At 35.1% G+C, this 14,442-nt stretch overlaps 2 protein-coding genes across 3 annotated transcripts in view; both read right to left on the bottom strand.

Annotated features, from left to right (window-relative positions):
• The window catches only part of LOC131540638 (ras-specific guanine nucleotide-releasing factor RalGPS1), a 143,026-nt gene extending 137,627 nt beyond the window's left edge, over positions 1 to 5,399 (bottom strand). For both annotated transcript variants that reach the window (XM_058775703.1, XM_058775705.1), the window contains exon 1: positions 5,134 to 5,399. The gene's annotated coding sequence lies outside the window, so the exon portion shown is untranslated. The remainder of the gene's footprint in view (positions 1 to 5,133) is intronic.
• Positions 5,400 to 6,303: 904 nt separating this feature from the next.
• zbtb43 (zinc finger and BTB domain containing 43) lies at positions 6,304 to 12,764 on the bottom strand. Its single transcript, XM_058776348.1, has 2 exons — positions 12,656 to 12,764; positions 6,304 to 9,962 (listed from the first exon to the last, which is right to left on the bottom strand). Exon 2 carries the CDS (start codon positions 9,938 to 9,940, stop codon positions 8,684 to 8,686), a length of 1,257 nt encoding a protein of 418 aa, XP_058632331.1. The 5' UTR covers positions 9,941 to 9,962; positions 12,656 to 12,764; the 3' UTR covers positions 6,304 to 8,683.
• Between the last annotated feature and the right edge of the window lie 1,678 nt (positions 12,765 to 14,442).

The raw sequence follows: 14,442 nt of genomic DNA, 5'->3' as shown, positions 1-14,442 counted from the left end.
CTGTTTTACTGATGTATGTTTACTCAAAGGTGCAGTTTTACCTTATTCTTTAAAATGCATGTTTGTATGAGAAAGAAATCAGTAACACTTTATTATACGGACTCTCACTAGTTGCGTATTAGCATGCCTATTATTAACATATTTGCTGTTTATTAGTACTTATAAAGCACATATTCTTCATGACCTTATTCTACATCCCTAATTAGGGCTGCAACAACGAATCGATTAAATCGATAAAAATCGATTACTAAAAGCGTTGGCAACGAATTTCATAATCGATTCGTTGTGTCGCGCGACGCGGAGACGTTTGATTATTAAAAAAAAAAAAAAAACTTTAGTTGAGCGCGGAGCGGAGTGAACACACTCGGTCTCTCTCGCGCACGGATGCTAGCAGAGTTTGGCGCCTCATAAATAAAAAACAAAAAGTAAAAAAAAAAAAAAAAAAAAAACGAGCGGAGGTAGAGGAAAGATACATGGCGGAGGCAGAGAAATCCGTGCGACCCAAGTCAACCAAGGTGTGGGAGCAGGGGCGGCGTTTGCGTATGGCAGAGTATGGCAGTTGCCATACCCTAGCCCAGTCAGGTGCTGTGAAAAATTATCCAAACTGGAGTCGCTTATAATTCGTTTTTATTATTTTAAATCAGAGAGTTTTAAAAATAGTAAACCAATGATAAGCATTAAAATAACTTGTCAGTAAAACTTCGTAACGCCATTGGATCATCGAGCTCTCAGCGAGACCTCGTAACTTCACCCGCCTCCGTTCAGATTGACGCGCGCACAGCCTGGAGAAGATGAGATCTCTGCTTTTTCGCAATGCAAGGGTGAATAAATAATTGGTGTTTGAATAGTACAGCATTTTCTTTACTCAAACACTATGTCAGTAAAGGATAATGTTTTTGTGTGTTTGAAGAGTGGAGCAGAATTAGTTATTTCCTGTCTATATACATTTTAAATATCCTGTGCATTATGTGCATAAGCGCTTAATTTGAGATTTTGGCCAAGTGTATTAAACAACAAGAAAAAACTAAGCGCCCATATAGCTACAATCAAAGTTATATAACCTGTAAAAGTTGATGAAAGCATAATGCACTTAATGCACTTATGCACTGCATAACAGTTACAGCCGTTCTAACGACAGACAAAACACTCCATCTCCGTCATTCTCTGGTCAAAAACATTATTAACTCCATTTGAGCTTGATTTTCATATAATGTTAAGTGCAGGTGTCTGATACAATACCAACGCTAACGACGCAGTGTTGTTAAATTATTTAATTTTTTGCACTTATTAGGAGTTTATTGAAGCAAAAAACGTACTTAATAGCGAGAATTGGACCTTAAAACAAAGTGTGACCAAAAATCTTTTAAAGTATGTTTGGGGTCAAACGTTATGAGGTCTGTATGTTTTCTTGTTTTTTTTTTAAGTCTCTTATGGTCAAAGAGGCTGCATTTATTCAATCAAAAGTACAGTAAAAATCTATAATGTTATGAAATAGTATTACAATTTATAATAACCATTTTCTATTTGAATACATTTTAAAATGTAATTTATTTCTGTGATCAAAGCTACATTTTCAGCATCATTACTTTGAAAACAGTTGTGCTGCTTCATATTTTTTTCCATGCATTTTATTGTTTAGGATTCTTTGATGAGTAGAAAGTTCAAAAGAACAGCATTTATTTGAAATACATTACAAATGTCTTAACTGCCACTTTTGATCAATTTAATTGTCACGATCTGTGCGGGGAGGAACGAGGGAAACGAGGAAACGTTTAACAGTCTTTAATACTTGAATCACAGGGAATAGCCACAACAGGAACGCAGGAGACACACGACATCCAACAAGTAGAGCCGACAAACATGAACTAAACAGACAGGGCTTTAGAACACATGACAATCAGGAAATAATGAGACACACCTGGAATCAAATCAACACAATCAACGGGAGACAGAAACTGGGTCACGGAGCACATGGGGAGCAAAAACAACACAACAACAAAAACAGTCCAGGGGCGTGACATTAATGCATCCCTGTGGAATAAAAGTGCATAAAATGTATATTTATTCTATATTAATGCATATGGAAATATCTTACTGACCCCTTTAATATCTTGCTATCTTACCTTCGAATGGCAGTGTAACAAAATGGAAAAAAGACATGTACAATAACATTACCACAATTTTTTGGGATATTATGCACTATTAAAAACCATGGAAGTTTAGCGCAAACAAACAGGCTTTAAAGTATATCTGTCAATGACGCTCACTGGAGTGAATGCAGATGTTAAAGTTCAGAAATGACAGCGGGTGCTACGTGATGAGCATGTGTGAGAGATATAAATACAGTCTTGTGAACATGACCTGCTGGCAAAATTTTCCTGATCAATGCTGGCGTAATGTCACACGTCCAGACAGCTGCAGGGGTCCGGGACGCCCTCATTTACCCCCCACTGCACGACTGCAACTCTACAGACAGACACAGAGCTCAAATATGTTCTCTGACATAACTGCACACATATGAGCACGTACTTTTCCATCCTACTTTTCCCACCCGTTTTTATCCCGGAACTGCAAATAACTTTACGGTCAACCTGTTTTCCATTCCACAGTTCAAAGATTCACTTAAAGGAAAAGTTCACCCAAAAATTAACGTTTGCTGAAATTGTACTCAGCCTCAGGCTAAACAAGATATAGAGGAGTTTGTTTCTTCATTTGGAGAAATTTAGCATTACATTACACAATGGATGCTCTGCAGTGAATGGGTGCCGTCAGAATGAGAGTCTAAACAGCTAATAAAAACATCACAATAATCCAGTAATCCACACCACTCCAGTCCATCAGTTAAAATCTTGTGAAGTGAAAATCTGTGTGCTTGTAAGAAACAAACTTGAATGACCTGAGGACATTTTCAGCAAACTTTCATTACTGGGTGAACGATTCCTTCAATAGGCTACACTATTGTTTATAAAATGCCATTGGTTTCTCTAGTTTCACTTTCACAAGCATTTGTACACAAACAAAACAGAGGCGCATACTGCTTACAAAATATATACAATGATTTTAATAACACTTAGAAGTGCACACATAATGTGGATGGTAGTTTTTTTTGTCATTTTTTGAGCTTAACTGCTAGTTTCAGTTATGAAAATACTTCTGAAAAATTTATTTGTTTGCTTTCAATGGAAGAACAGGTTTGGACCACATGAGGGTTTGTAAATAATGATAGAATCTGCCTTTGTAGGCGTAGTACTATGAACCTTTCTAGATAAAACACTAAAATGACATCTGCTCATGACAAGGCTATTCACGTTTGTCCCGGTCAACTAAATCCGCATTCATGTGGCGTAGTAGCAGACACCACAACACACGAATACTACACCGGTTCCTGAACTGAGGAATGCTCTGGCTCTCTGCCATCAGGAATGAGCACCTCGATTGAGCTGGGCTTCTGAATTCCTTCTCACTTCAAGTTTCGTACTGATCAATTACACACATCTCACATGGCCTGCACCGCAAGCGCATGAACTGCATAGCAAGCAGTATAACAGACACTGCATCTCAGCTTCTGAGGAAACAATGCCTTTTTCAACAACAAAAAGATGCTTTGATACTGAAATGGCCTAAATCATTACAATGGAACACTTGAACAGACCGACCAGACATATGCGGTTTATAATATGTTTTTAAAACATCTTAATTCAAAGAGGCATGTGGCATTTGCATCAACTATTAATATTACAACATATGTGACCCTGGACCACAAAACAAGTTATAATTATTATTATTATTATTTTATTTTTTTTTTTTTTTTGGCTTTCATCTGAAAGCTTTGTTAGGATAGGACAATATTTGGCTGAGATACAACTATTTGAAAATCTGGAATCTGAGGGTGCAAAAAAAAAAAACTAAATACTGAGAAAATTGCATTTAAAATTGCCCAAATGAAGTTCTTAGCAATGCATATTACTAATCATAAATTAAGTTAAGTTTTGATGTATTTATGCTAGGAAATTTACAAAATATCTTCATGGAACATGATCTTTACTTAATATCCTAAAGATTTTTGGCATAAAAGAAAAATTGAATTAATAAAAATATATAAAAATAAATGTAAAAAAATGAAAAATCATAAAAGAATAATTTTGATACAATGTACAATGTATTGTTGGCTATGGCTACAAATATACCCATGCTACTTAAGACTGCTTATGTGGTCCAGGCTCACATATAAACAAAGGCATTATAATATCCCTGAAAACATAACATATCAGAAGTGTTTAATATAATAAATGTAATAAGAAAGGGAAATATGCAAGTATGATATAACAATACAGTAATTTCATAATTAATTTAAAATAGATATAGAAATTTATTTTAAATTAATGAAATTATTACTTTAGAAATTGCATTATATATTAACTACATTTCTTATAGAATATAACAAATATTTTTATTTATTTTAAATTAACAATTATGTTAGAACTTTGTAATTTTTAATATATATTAAAAATGACATATATATATATATACACACACACACAATATACACACACACACGTATTATTATGACTATTATTATAGAATGTATTAATTACATTCTCAAAAACAAAAATATTGATTTTTTTTACATTATGTTTATTTAATTTTTATTTGTATTATTACACACACACATACATATAAATATTATTAAGTACATACAGAAATATTTACAATAAAAATCAATAAAATAAATACCCTCAAGACATATCAAAACAGTGGCATTGTGTTTTCAGAAATATTACAATAAAAGGCAATAATACCACACCATATACAAATACTTACTATTTAATTTACATTATAAATGATCCAAAATGTCATATTATAAAGCAAAATATTTCATTATAATTGCCTCAGAAATATTAACAAACACCATGGCCACAAAAGAGCTGCTGTCTCTCAGGATTTTGAGTCTCGTGCGCGCGCACGCCTGATCATACGCGCAACTCGCAACATGTTAACATGGTCACGCGCACAGGGCTGTAACCTTTCACCTTTACTAACCCTTCTTAATGAATGACGTGCACAGACTGTTCCCAATCAATACTCCATCGACCCATCCATAAAATCAATCAAATCAAAATCTGGTTCGCCTACCTTATATCTCCGCACAGTATGATCCTGGATCAATGAGAAGAAACAATCACGTTTTGCCTCCAGTCATCCATTAAACGGGCTCAACTGCGCATATAATCCAATACAGCACGTCAGGTTATTATTCCAGAGCGTCAGAGCTATGTTATTTGTTTATAAATGTAAAAGACGTTTGCGAAAGATGCACACAAACATGGCAGAGATACACAGATATCACACTGCCAAAACAAGCGAAACATTCATGGGCAGGAAGTGTCAGGTAGGTTCCTTTGATCTAATGGACAGGTCAACTGCCCAATCACACGCGTTATACCGACACTCAACCCCGCCCACCACGGAGAACTAGCCAATCGCGCTGAAGCACCGCGTCTATGTGAATTTGAAGTGGACGCGCAGGTGCATCTGAGCAACAGTGATGTCTTCCTCTGTAATTTAACACTCTTAACATTTAACCAATCTTATTATAGTTTTAACTAAATTACATACTAACAACAACAAAAAAAGGCTAGACACTCTTTAAAATAAAAGCAAAATATTTTCTGTGTTTGTTATTTATGTGATTTATTTATATTTATATCTTCTTTCAGTTGTTTGCTTACACACATATGTATGTGTGTGTGTGTGTGTGTGTTTGTGTGTGTGTATATATATAACATCAAAGTAAATTACCTTAAATGTTATGTGAGCATTGAACCAATTATGTCAGTTGAGACTGCCACCTAGTGTCTGAAACCCTGAATTGCAAATCAAACACAAAATTAATTGTTCTTTGTGCAACAAAACAGGATCTCCAGTACAAATAGAACATTTATTGCTAAACACATTTTTGTACAAATCTCACAAAGTTTCACAAAGTTCTTCTATAAGAAGAAACCACAACAGAAGTGTAAGTGGGAAATGGTGCCATCCGGAAAGAAACGATTTCTGATGACCAGATATCAAGACAGTCCTGTTGAGGTAGTGATCCGTCCAACATCCTAAAGCTCTGCCTATCAATTAAGAAAATTTGGTCACTTGAGAATATATATATTTCATATAACCGTTTCCAATTAAAAAAAAAACTAAAAAGTTTCTGTAACAAATCAACATATAATCATATATATTTTACCACATTATATTATAAGATACATACACATATACCATGTATTAAATTGTTTAAACTTTTATTGAAAAAAAAAAAAAAACTGACAAAGAATGGATATATAATTTAATACATGGCTGGATTTATTTTCCATAAATATTCTCTGTCTGACTTTGACTACTGAGAGGTGATTTTTAACTGTACTGATTACTTAACTTTCACATATTCTGTTTCTGCTTACATGATTGTCACTTGTTTGTTCTGTTTGAGGCATATAGAAATTTTCACATTCATAATAAAAAAAAAAAAAAACATAATTCAAAGACTATTTACATACTACAATTTACCAATACTTGGAAAATGCCAAAACAACATGTCTGAAATGCTCTTTAGAGTGTTATACTAGCTTACAACACTTTCAGGAATGATTCAATATTCTAAGAAAAGCCCTATTTTTATTATTATTTTTTAATCTAAAACTATAATAATATTAGCTTACATTTTGTTCTAATTCAGCACTAATTAAATTCCATGCACCATCTCAAACTACTGAATACCACAGCATCTGAGGTATAGTTGTAACCGAGGTTTGCAGTTAATTCACAAACAGACCGTAATAACAGACTACTGAAAGCCAGACATCCAACCCATCCATTCATGGCACATTCTGGACATTAGATTCAGAAAATAATACAAGTAAACACCCAGCTGCTTTTCTACAAGAGTTTTACAGCCCTTTCACTTTTTTAGAATTGATTTTTGTGCTCTTTTGACATTTGCATGAAATGGCTTTGTGAAGTAAAACAATAAAGATGTGTTCTCATTTCACTGATATTTGATATTTACAGGTGGCTGTGCTTTGATATTTCTCTCTTAAATCCACTTTACTTCAATACTATATAGATGAATTTTAAAAACCTATCAAGAACATGTCATTGTCATATTTCACACATTTTGTGTGTGTGTGTGTGTGTGTGAGATATGACTTGGACATATTTTTTATAAGATTCGCCCATATAGAGATGACATTTAAAATATTTTACAATTATGGCACATTATAAAAACATTTGACAAAATGAACATCACATACAAGAACACTGTTTGCAGAAGGAGATGAAAATGTCAATGCCATTAATGCAGCATTATGTAAGATTTTATTTGACTTTTTCCCTTCAAAATCCTCCTAATAAATCTGTTGACTTTTAGAGCATAAAATGGATTAGCAGCTGAAACAAGCGCCGTTCTCGGTGAAATCCTGTTGGAAACGCTCTGACTACAGAGAGTTGATGCCAAACACTGAATCCAGCTCAAATAAAGCAAATGAAATCCAGCATAATGCTGCATCGGGGAATATTTCTATTTACATAAGATAAACCTTGTTAAAACTCCAAAGCGCTTAGTGAGTTTTTAAACCTGAATATTATGACAGCATTCAAGGCTCTTGTGTCTTGTTTAGAATGTGGTCATATTGTTTCCTTCAGATATCATTCTGAGACATTAGAATAACATTGAAGTCAACATGAAATGGCATTTTACTACAACAACATCTATTAAGAAGAGTCCATTTTGACTTCGTGTTGACTTTACATCATTCGAAGATCGGTCAAAAGTTTGAAATATGTTTTTAAATGTTGTCATAAAGAAGTCTCTTCTGCTCACCAAGGCTGCATTATTTCATTAAAAATACAGTAAAACAGTAATATTATGAAGTAGCATTACAATTTTTAACAACTGTTTTCTATTGTAATGTATTTAAAAAAAAAATTATTCTTATGATGCAAAGCTGAATTTTCAGCATCGTTACTCCAGTCTTCAGTGTCACATGATCCTTCAGAAATCATTCTAATATGCTGATTTGCTGACCAATTATTGTCAATTATTATAGTGTTGTTATCAATGTTGTAATCAATTATGATTTTTGTGGAAACCACATTGCATTTATTTCCGGATTCTTAAATGAACGGAAAGTTCAAAGCGTTTATTTGAAATAGAAATCTTCTGTAACATTACAAACATCTTTACTGTCACTTTTGATCAATTGAATGTATCCTTGTTGAATAAAAGTATTCATTTCAATTTTTTTTTTTAAATGGTAATATATGGTAGCATATTAGAAAATTCAGCTTTCATCACAGGCATAAATACATTTTAAAACATATTCAAACAGAGAACAGTTTTTTAATTGTAATAATATTTCACAATATTACTGCTTTTACAGTATTTTTGAACAATAAACACAGCCTTGGTGAGCATAAGAAAGTCTTCTAAAAACATTTAAAAAATGTAATTATTCCAAACTTTTGACCGGTACTTTACACCTGAACAAATGAACCGAACAGAAGGCCTCTGTTCAAAATTGAGGTGCTTGTTTAAAATAATCCTACTGTATACAGTGGCTAGTTTGGCATTCAGGTAAAGGATGCTTCCATGCTGAGGTTTCTCAAACATTCCTACGAGGTTCCTGCAGGAGCACTAGCAGATTTGGGAGGACCGTCGGGTCTGATGGGCCTTTGCGCATGTGGAGGTATGTCGGTTGAAGCTGTCTCTCCACATGAAGCGTTTGGAGCACAGGCTGCACTCGTAGGGTTTAATGCCCGTGTGGATCTTCATGTGGCCCACCAGGTGATGCTTCATTTTGAAGCTCTTGCCGCAAACGGCGCAACCAAACGGCCTCAGACCCAAATGCATGCTCATGTGCCGGTCCCTCTGGCTTTTGTGCGTGAAACTTTTGCCACACTGGCACGGATAGAGCTTGTAAACCACTGAAGCGAAGCCTGAGTGAGAGGTCTGCTCCTTTAAGCCGCCGTCGACCGGCGTCTCATCTTTAGAAACATCAGCACCTCCTTCGAGCTGAAGTTTATCCCTGGACGGTGGGTTGGAAAGCTCATCCGAGGCTTGCGAAAAGCCCTCCATGGAGGTCCCGTAGAAGTCTAACGGCTCTTCATAAGAGCAATCCCGATCCAAGCACTCCACCAGTTTCTCATCGAAACAATCCTCTGCTATGTTTGGATTGTGAGAGTTTTCGTCTGAATCGTTTACGGCGTGTTCGGTGCCGCCGCAAGCATCTCGACTCTGCCTTTCTGATTTTATATGCACCTTCTTTCTGTGTCCCATTATGCTCGGCGGCACATAGGCTCGTCTAGAGCACTGGTTTTCCGTTGCATCCGAGCCATTCTCGCTGCTCGGATCATCTGGAGACGAACAACCGGCGCTTTCTAACGTCCCTGGACCTAAAGTGGGATCTAGATCGGCTAGATCTTCTCCTTGACCTGCAGTCTGACCAGAGTCCTCATTATCAGTGGCATAACCATCACCTTTTGGAGACGATCCATGGTTGATCCGTTTTTTCTTCCCTACTTCCAGAAGCTCAGTGCATTTGTCCACCACATGCCACATCTGCAGGAAGCTCGCGGCTGTTAAGAAGGAAACCACCTCTCCGCTTGGCACCGAAAGCCCTCCGGTGTAGCACGACAACAGGAGCTGCTCGAAAACACACGGATGCATGACGTCCGGCAACACCACACGCGCGCTGTTCTTCAGCAGCACCTGATCGCAGAAGTACGGAGAGCTGGCGGCCAGAACCGCGCGGTGGGCGCGAAACTGATGGCCGCCGATGGACACGATGAGGTCACACAGCTGCCCTCTCTGCCGCTGCTGGTTCAGCTTCTTCAGGAGCGAGCAGGAAAAATCCGGGAACTCCACGTGGAAGGAGTTTGCATCAGTCTCCATGGTTATGTAGTATCTAAACACTCTGAGAAAAGGGCAGGGTAAATTAGCATACTAGCTACTCAAAATCATCTATACTAAACAGTGCAAAGGATCAAAAACCAATGCTGCACATGCAAATTACAAAATGCAAATGATTACATAATTGGAAAGCAAAATAAATGAGCTTCACTGTCTGGTCAAACTCGGTGCTAATATATCACTTTGTAATATAACAAACATTAATATGTGACCCTGGACCACAAAACAAGTCATAAGGGTCAGATTTTGAGATTTATACAATCAATAAGCTTTCCATTGATGTGTGGTTTGTTAGGATAGGAGATGAAAATCTGGAATCTGGAAAATCGCCTTTAAAGTTGTCCAAATGAAGTCTTAAGCAATGCATATTACTAATCAGAAATTAAGTTTTGATATAGTTATGGTAGGAAATTTACAAAATATCTTCATAGAACATGATCTTTACTTAATACCCTGATGATTTTTGGCATAAAAGAAAAATTGATCATTTTGACCCATACAATGTATTGTTGGCTATTACCACAAATATAGCCGTGCTACTTATGACTGCTTTTGTGATCCAGGGTCATATATAATATTTATCCCAATATTGTCTATGTGTTAAGCAGAAAAATCACATGTCTGTTGTTGTTCATGCATTTATGTTATGTAAATATTTCTGTTCATTTCTATGTCATTTTATGGTATTATTATTCAGTATTATTTTCAATGTGTGATTTTATGAACATTTTAATAGTTTTGTACAATAAAGAGTTTGCAAATAATCATATAACTGTGCAGTCAGGATAGCAAAATAAATAAGCTTCATTGTTCAGTCAAACTCTGTATTTTGGTGCCAACATATCACTTGCTAAAATAGCAAATATTAATATAACATTTATAGTGTTATATATGTGTTAAGCAGGAAAAGTCACATGTCTGCTGTTATTTATATATTTATGAGGGTTTTTTTTTGTACTCATTTTGTGTTCACTTTAGGCTGCGGCTATTTGAACTAAGTGTAAATAGCAATATATTCTATTTACACCAAGTGAAAATTGCAGTATTTTTAGTGACATGCTATTTACACTAAGTGCAAATAGCCTAGCTATAAATTCTATTTACACTATGTTAAAATAGCAGGATTTTCTGCTATTTATACTCCTTGTTGCAAATAGTGGCAATTACCTGCACCTCAGTATTGTTTTACATTATACAACAGTATGCAATAATAACGTATTGAGTGTAAATTATCATTTTAATTCAAATTATTAAATGGATGCCACCTTAATTTTTATTGAAAATAAATGCCTTTTTACGATTTGATATGAGATTTGAAAAGGGAGGAAAAAAAAGTTCAGCAAAAGGCGGGTTCGAACCCGGTCGGTCACGTCAAAAAGACCCAGCATGCACTTTACCATCTGAGCCACTGGAGCCGATGATTCATAGCCATTTTTTATAATGTTGACTATCCAAATCATACATTGGAGGGCGGAGTTAGTGTAAATAGCCTCTGCCAACAAGGCGGGCTATTTGCACTTAGTGTAAATAGACACTCTGTTCATGGCATTGCTTAGCTCATCCAATTCATATTAATGTCAAGCATTTTCAATGTCTGATTTTAAAAAGTTTGCAAATGATTGTGCCATCAGGATAGCAAAATAAATAATTGTCTGGTCAAATATTCGTAGTAGAATATATTAATATAAAATGTAATCTAAAATTTATCCCAGTGTTATCTACGTGTTAAATAGGAAAATCACACGTCTGCTGTTGTTTACGCAATAAAGTTATGTAAATATTTCTATTCAGCCTGTTACTCCATGGAATTATTAAGCTTATTTAGTTCACGGTTCTCAAAGTTTGATTTTAAGCACATTTTGTTACTTTCGTACAAAAAAAATTTAATAATAATAATAATAAAAACAGTTTTGCTATTGAGTTGGTTCACACACTAAGCAGTATAAAATCAAGTCCTATAAAGTCCTAAATCAAAGCCAAACAGAACTGCCAAGCTAAATAACAACAATAACCTTAATTACATAATACTCAGTATTCATTTCATTGAATAGACCATCAGTCTATAAGGAATCTTATCAGGCAATTAATTAAATAATTTGTATAAAAATAATAATAATAATTTGCATAAGCTCGACTATATTATTTTATACAAATACTATAGTAACACAGTCCCTATATAATAAATGTCAGAAATATTGTGAAAGCCTTTTACACTGACTGCAGGAGGTCAACTGCACGTTACTTTATCGAGATTTTAGTAACAATAACTACATGTAGTAACTATGGTATTTTGGCGGTAACTATGGTTTCCATGGCGACATTTTTTGTAAGGAATTCTAGGAGTCATATGGTGAGATCCAAGTGAGCACTGGAAGTATAAGAGACTGCAAAAACCACAATGACACCATTTCTGGCGGTAAAATCTTCCACATGGAAATAAGGATCATATAAAATCTTAAAAACAGATCTATGTTGATAGTCGGAAAAACAACGTATATCTTGTAAACTAGTTAACTGTCAAAATTCACAGTTCAGTACATCAGAGAACAGGCTAACCTGCTATACTGCTAGCTAGCATATCATGAGACTTTATGGATGTTAACAGGCGACAGAGACATTGTTGTTCATGAAGGAGACGCGCAAATATTAGTACAGTTTTCTGCCTCACTCGCGATATAATAAAAATTTCCGTCTTACCGTTTTTTGCATCATTTTAGTCCGGTTTTCTGAAAGCTAACTTGCCTCCTCTCTTCCGAGAGCCAGAGCGCTGCGTACACCTTACGTCATCACGCACAGTCGCGTGGCGCAGTAAGAAATGTAAACAAACACGCCTACTTTCCCCTGGGTGCCAGATTGATGTTTGTTTTTTCAGCGCAGCTATACTACACAACAAAAACAGTGACACAGAGTTGTGATCAAATAAAATAACAACAGTAATAATAAAAAAGAAAAGAAAATAATGAAAAGAAAAGAAAAGAAAAGAAAAGAACACAAAAGAGGAGCGAGAAATAAACTACAATAGGCTAAACTTAAAATACATTACATCACATTCAATTTAGAAACACAAAAGAGGTGCGAGAAATAAAATAAAATACACTGAAAACTAGGCTACTCTTAGAGTATGTGCTTTGTGGTCATGGTCGTAGACCTAATAGCCTATTGGCAAAATATCAGTAAAAATAGCAAACAGAAAATAAATAAACAGTAGCTCAGAATAGGTGCAAGGAATACACTTTTATTTTAAAATTGCTTCTTAAACGTTAGTAATAATCTGGTAAAACAAGTAGAAAAGCTTCAAGTGTTTTTAGGCTATACTCCTAAAGGCCTTCAGTAAGGATATTCTCTTGAGAAAGCAGGTCTTATGGTGTTATTTAAGGTTGCTGTGGTCTTAATTAAAAATATGAATTTGATGTATTTTAAAATAAAGTCTCAGCAGGTGGCGCTATAGGATAAGCGCTACAACAACAGAACGTTTGGCCCAAAAGTGAGCTGTAGTCTTATTTTAAATGTAAAAGGAGAGCAGATCCTTAAATGTGTGATCAGTTCAATTTAATTTAATCTGTTTCATTTGAATTGAAATAGCAGTTTGAAATATGCCCGCTATCAAAGAGACTGTATCTTGTTGCTGTAGCTGTTCTGTGTGATGAAGAGCTTGATCAGTCGTTCCTGTTCCAGCTGCAAACATCAGAGCATCCACATTCTCCAGCTGGGCCAGACTGGGTTTTCTTCACTGTGATCCACAAAAAGCATCTGTCTATCATTTCATCCGTCTATCTATATAATATGGGAGTTTGAAGAGTGATTGAAACTAAAAATGTAATTGTATATATCAGCAGGTGAAGTTTGCTATACATAAAAAGTCTGTTGCCCACGAATGTTCCATTAAACTGGTGATACTCTGAGTTTTTGATATTTATTTATTTATTTATTTTCTATGTGCATGTTCCCAGCTAATAAAAAGCGTTCTCAGAACTTTGGCTAGCGTTCTGGCAAAGTTCTCAATGAAAACGTTCTTCCGGTAACGTTGATAGAACGTTCGTTAGGAGTTCTCCGGTCTTTATGTTCTCAAAACTTTATCACAAAACAAAACAAACAAACAAATAAAAAGAGTTATTTAGGCTATTTTTCATTCATGTAGAAACTAATATAAACAATATAAATATAATATGGCGGGACTAATATAAACAATTCTGTCCATGTTGACTTTCAACATCACTGCAGTTCTTATGAAATATAGCCTACTAATAAAATACAGTCTATATAAAGAAATATGGTCTAATAAAATCGCCCAGCTGTCAGAGTGTAACTGAACTCATTTAGTTTTGAGATATAGAATGATTGAGTCACCTGATAATGCTATCAGAAGCAATGAATATTACTCAGTATATTGAATCTTTCTGGAATGAGGACAAAGGTGACTATTTATTAATTTGATATATGTACAACAGATAGCCTTGTGCTGCCATTAAGCTTTGTGAAATGGT

Source organism: Onychostoma macrolepis, chromosome 05, assembly GCF_012432095.1.
Source record: "Onychostoma macrolepis isolate SWU-2019 chromosome 05, ASM1243209v1, whole genome shotgun sequence".
Lineage (NCBI taxonomy): Eukaryota > Metazoa > Chordata > Actinopteri > Cypriniformes > Cyprinidae > Onychostoma > Onychostoma macrolepis.
The sequence above is the reverse complement of the archived record's forward strand: the minus strand, read 5'-3'. Positions and strand labels throughout refer to the sequence as shown.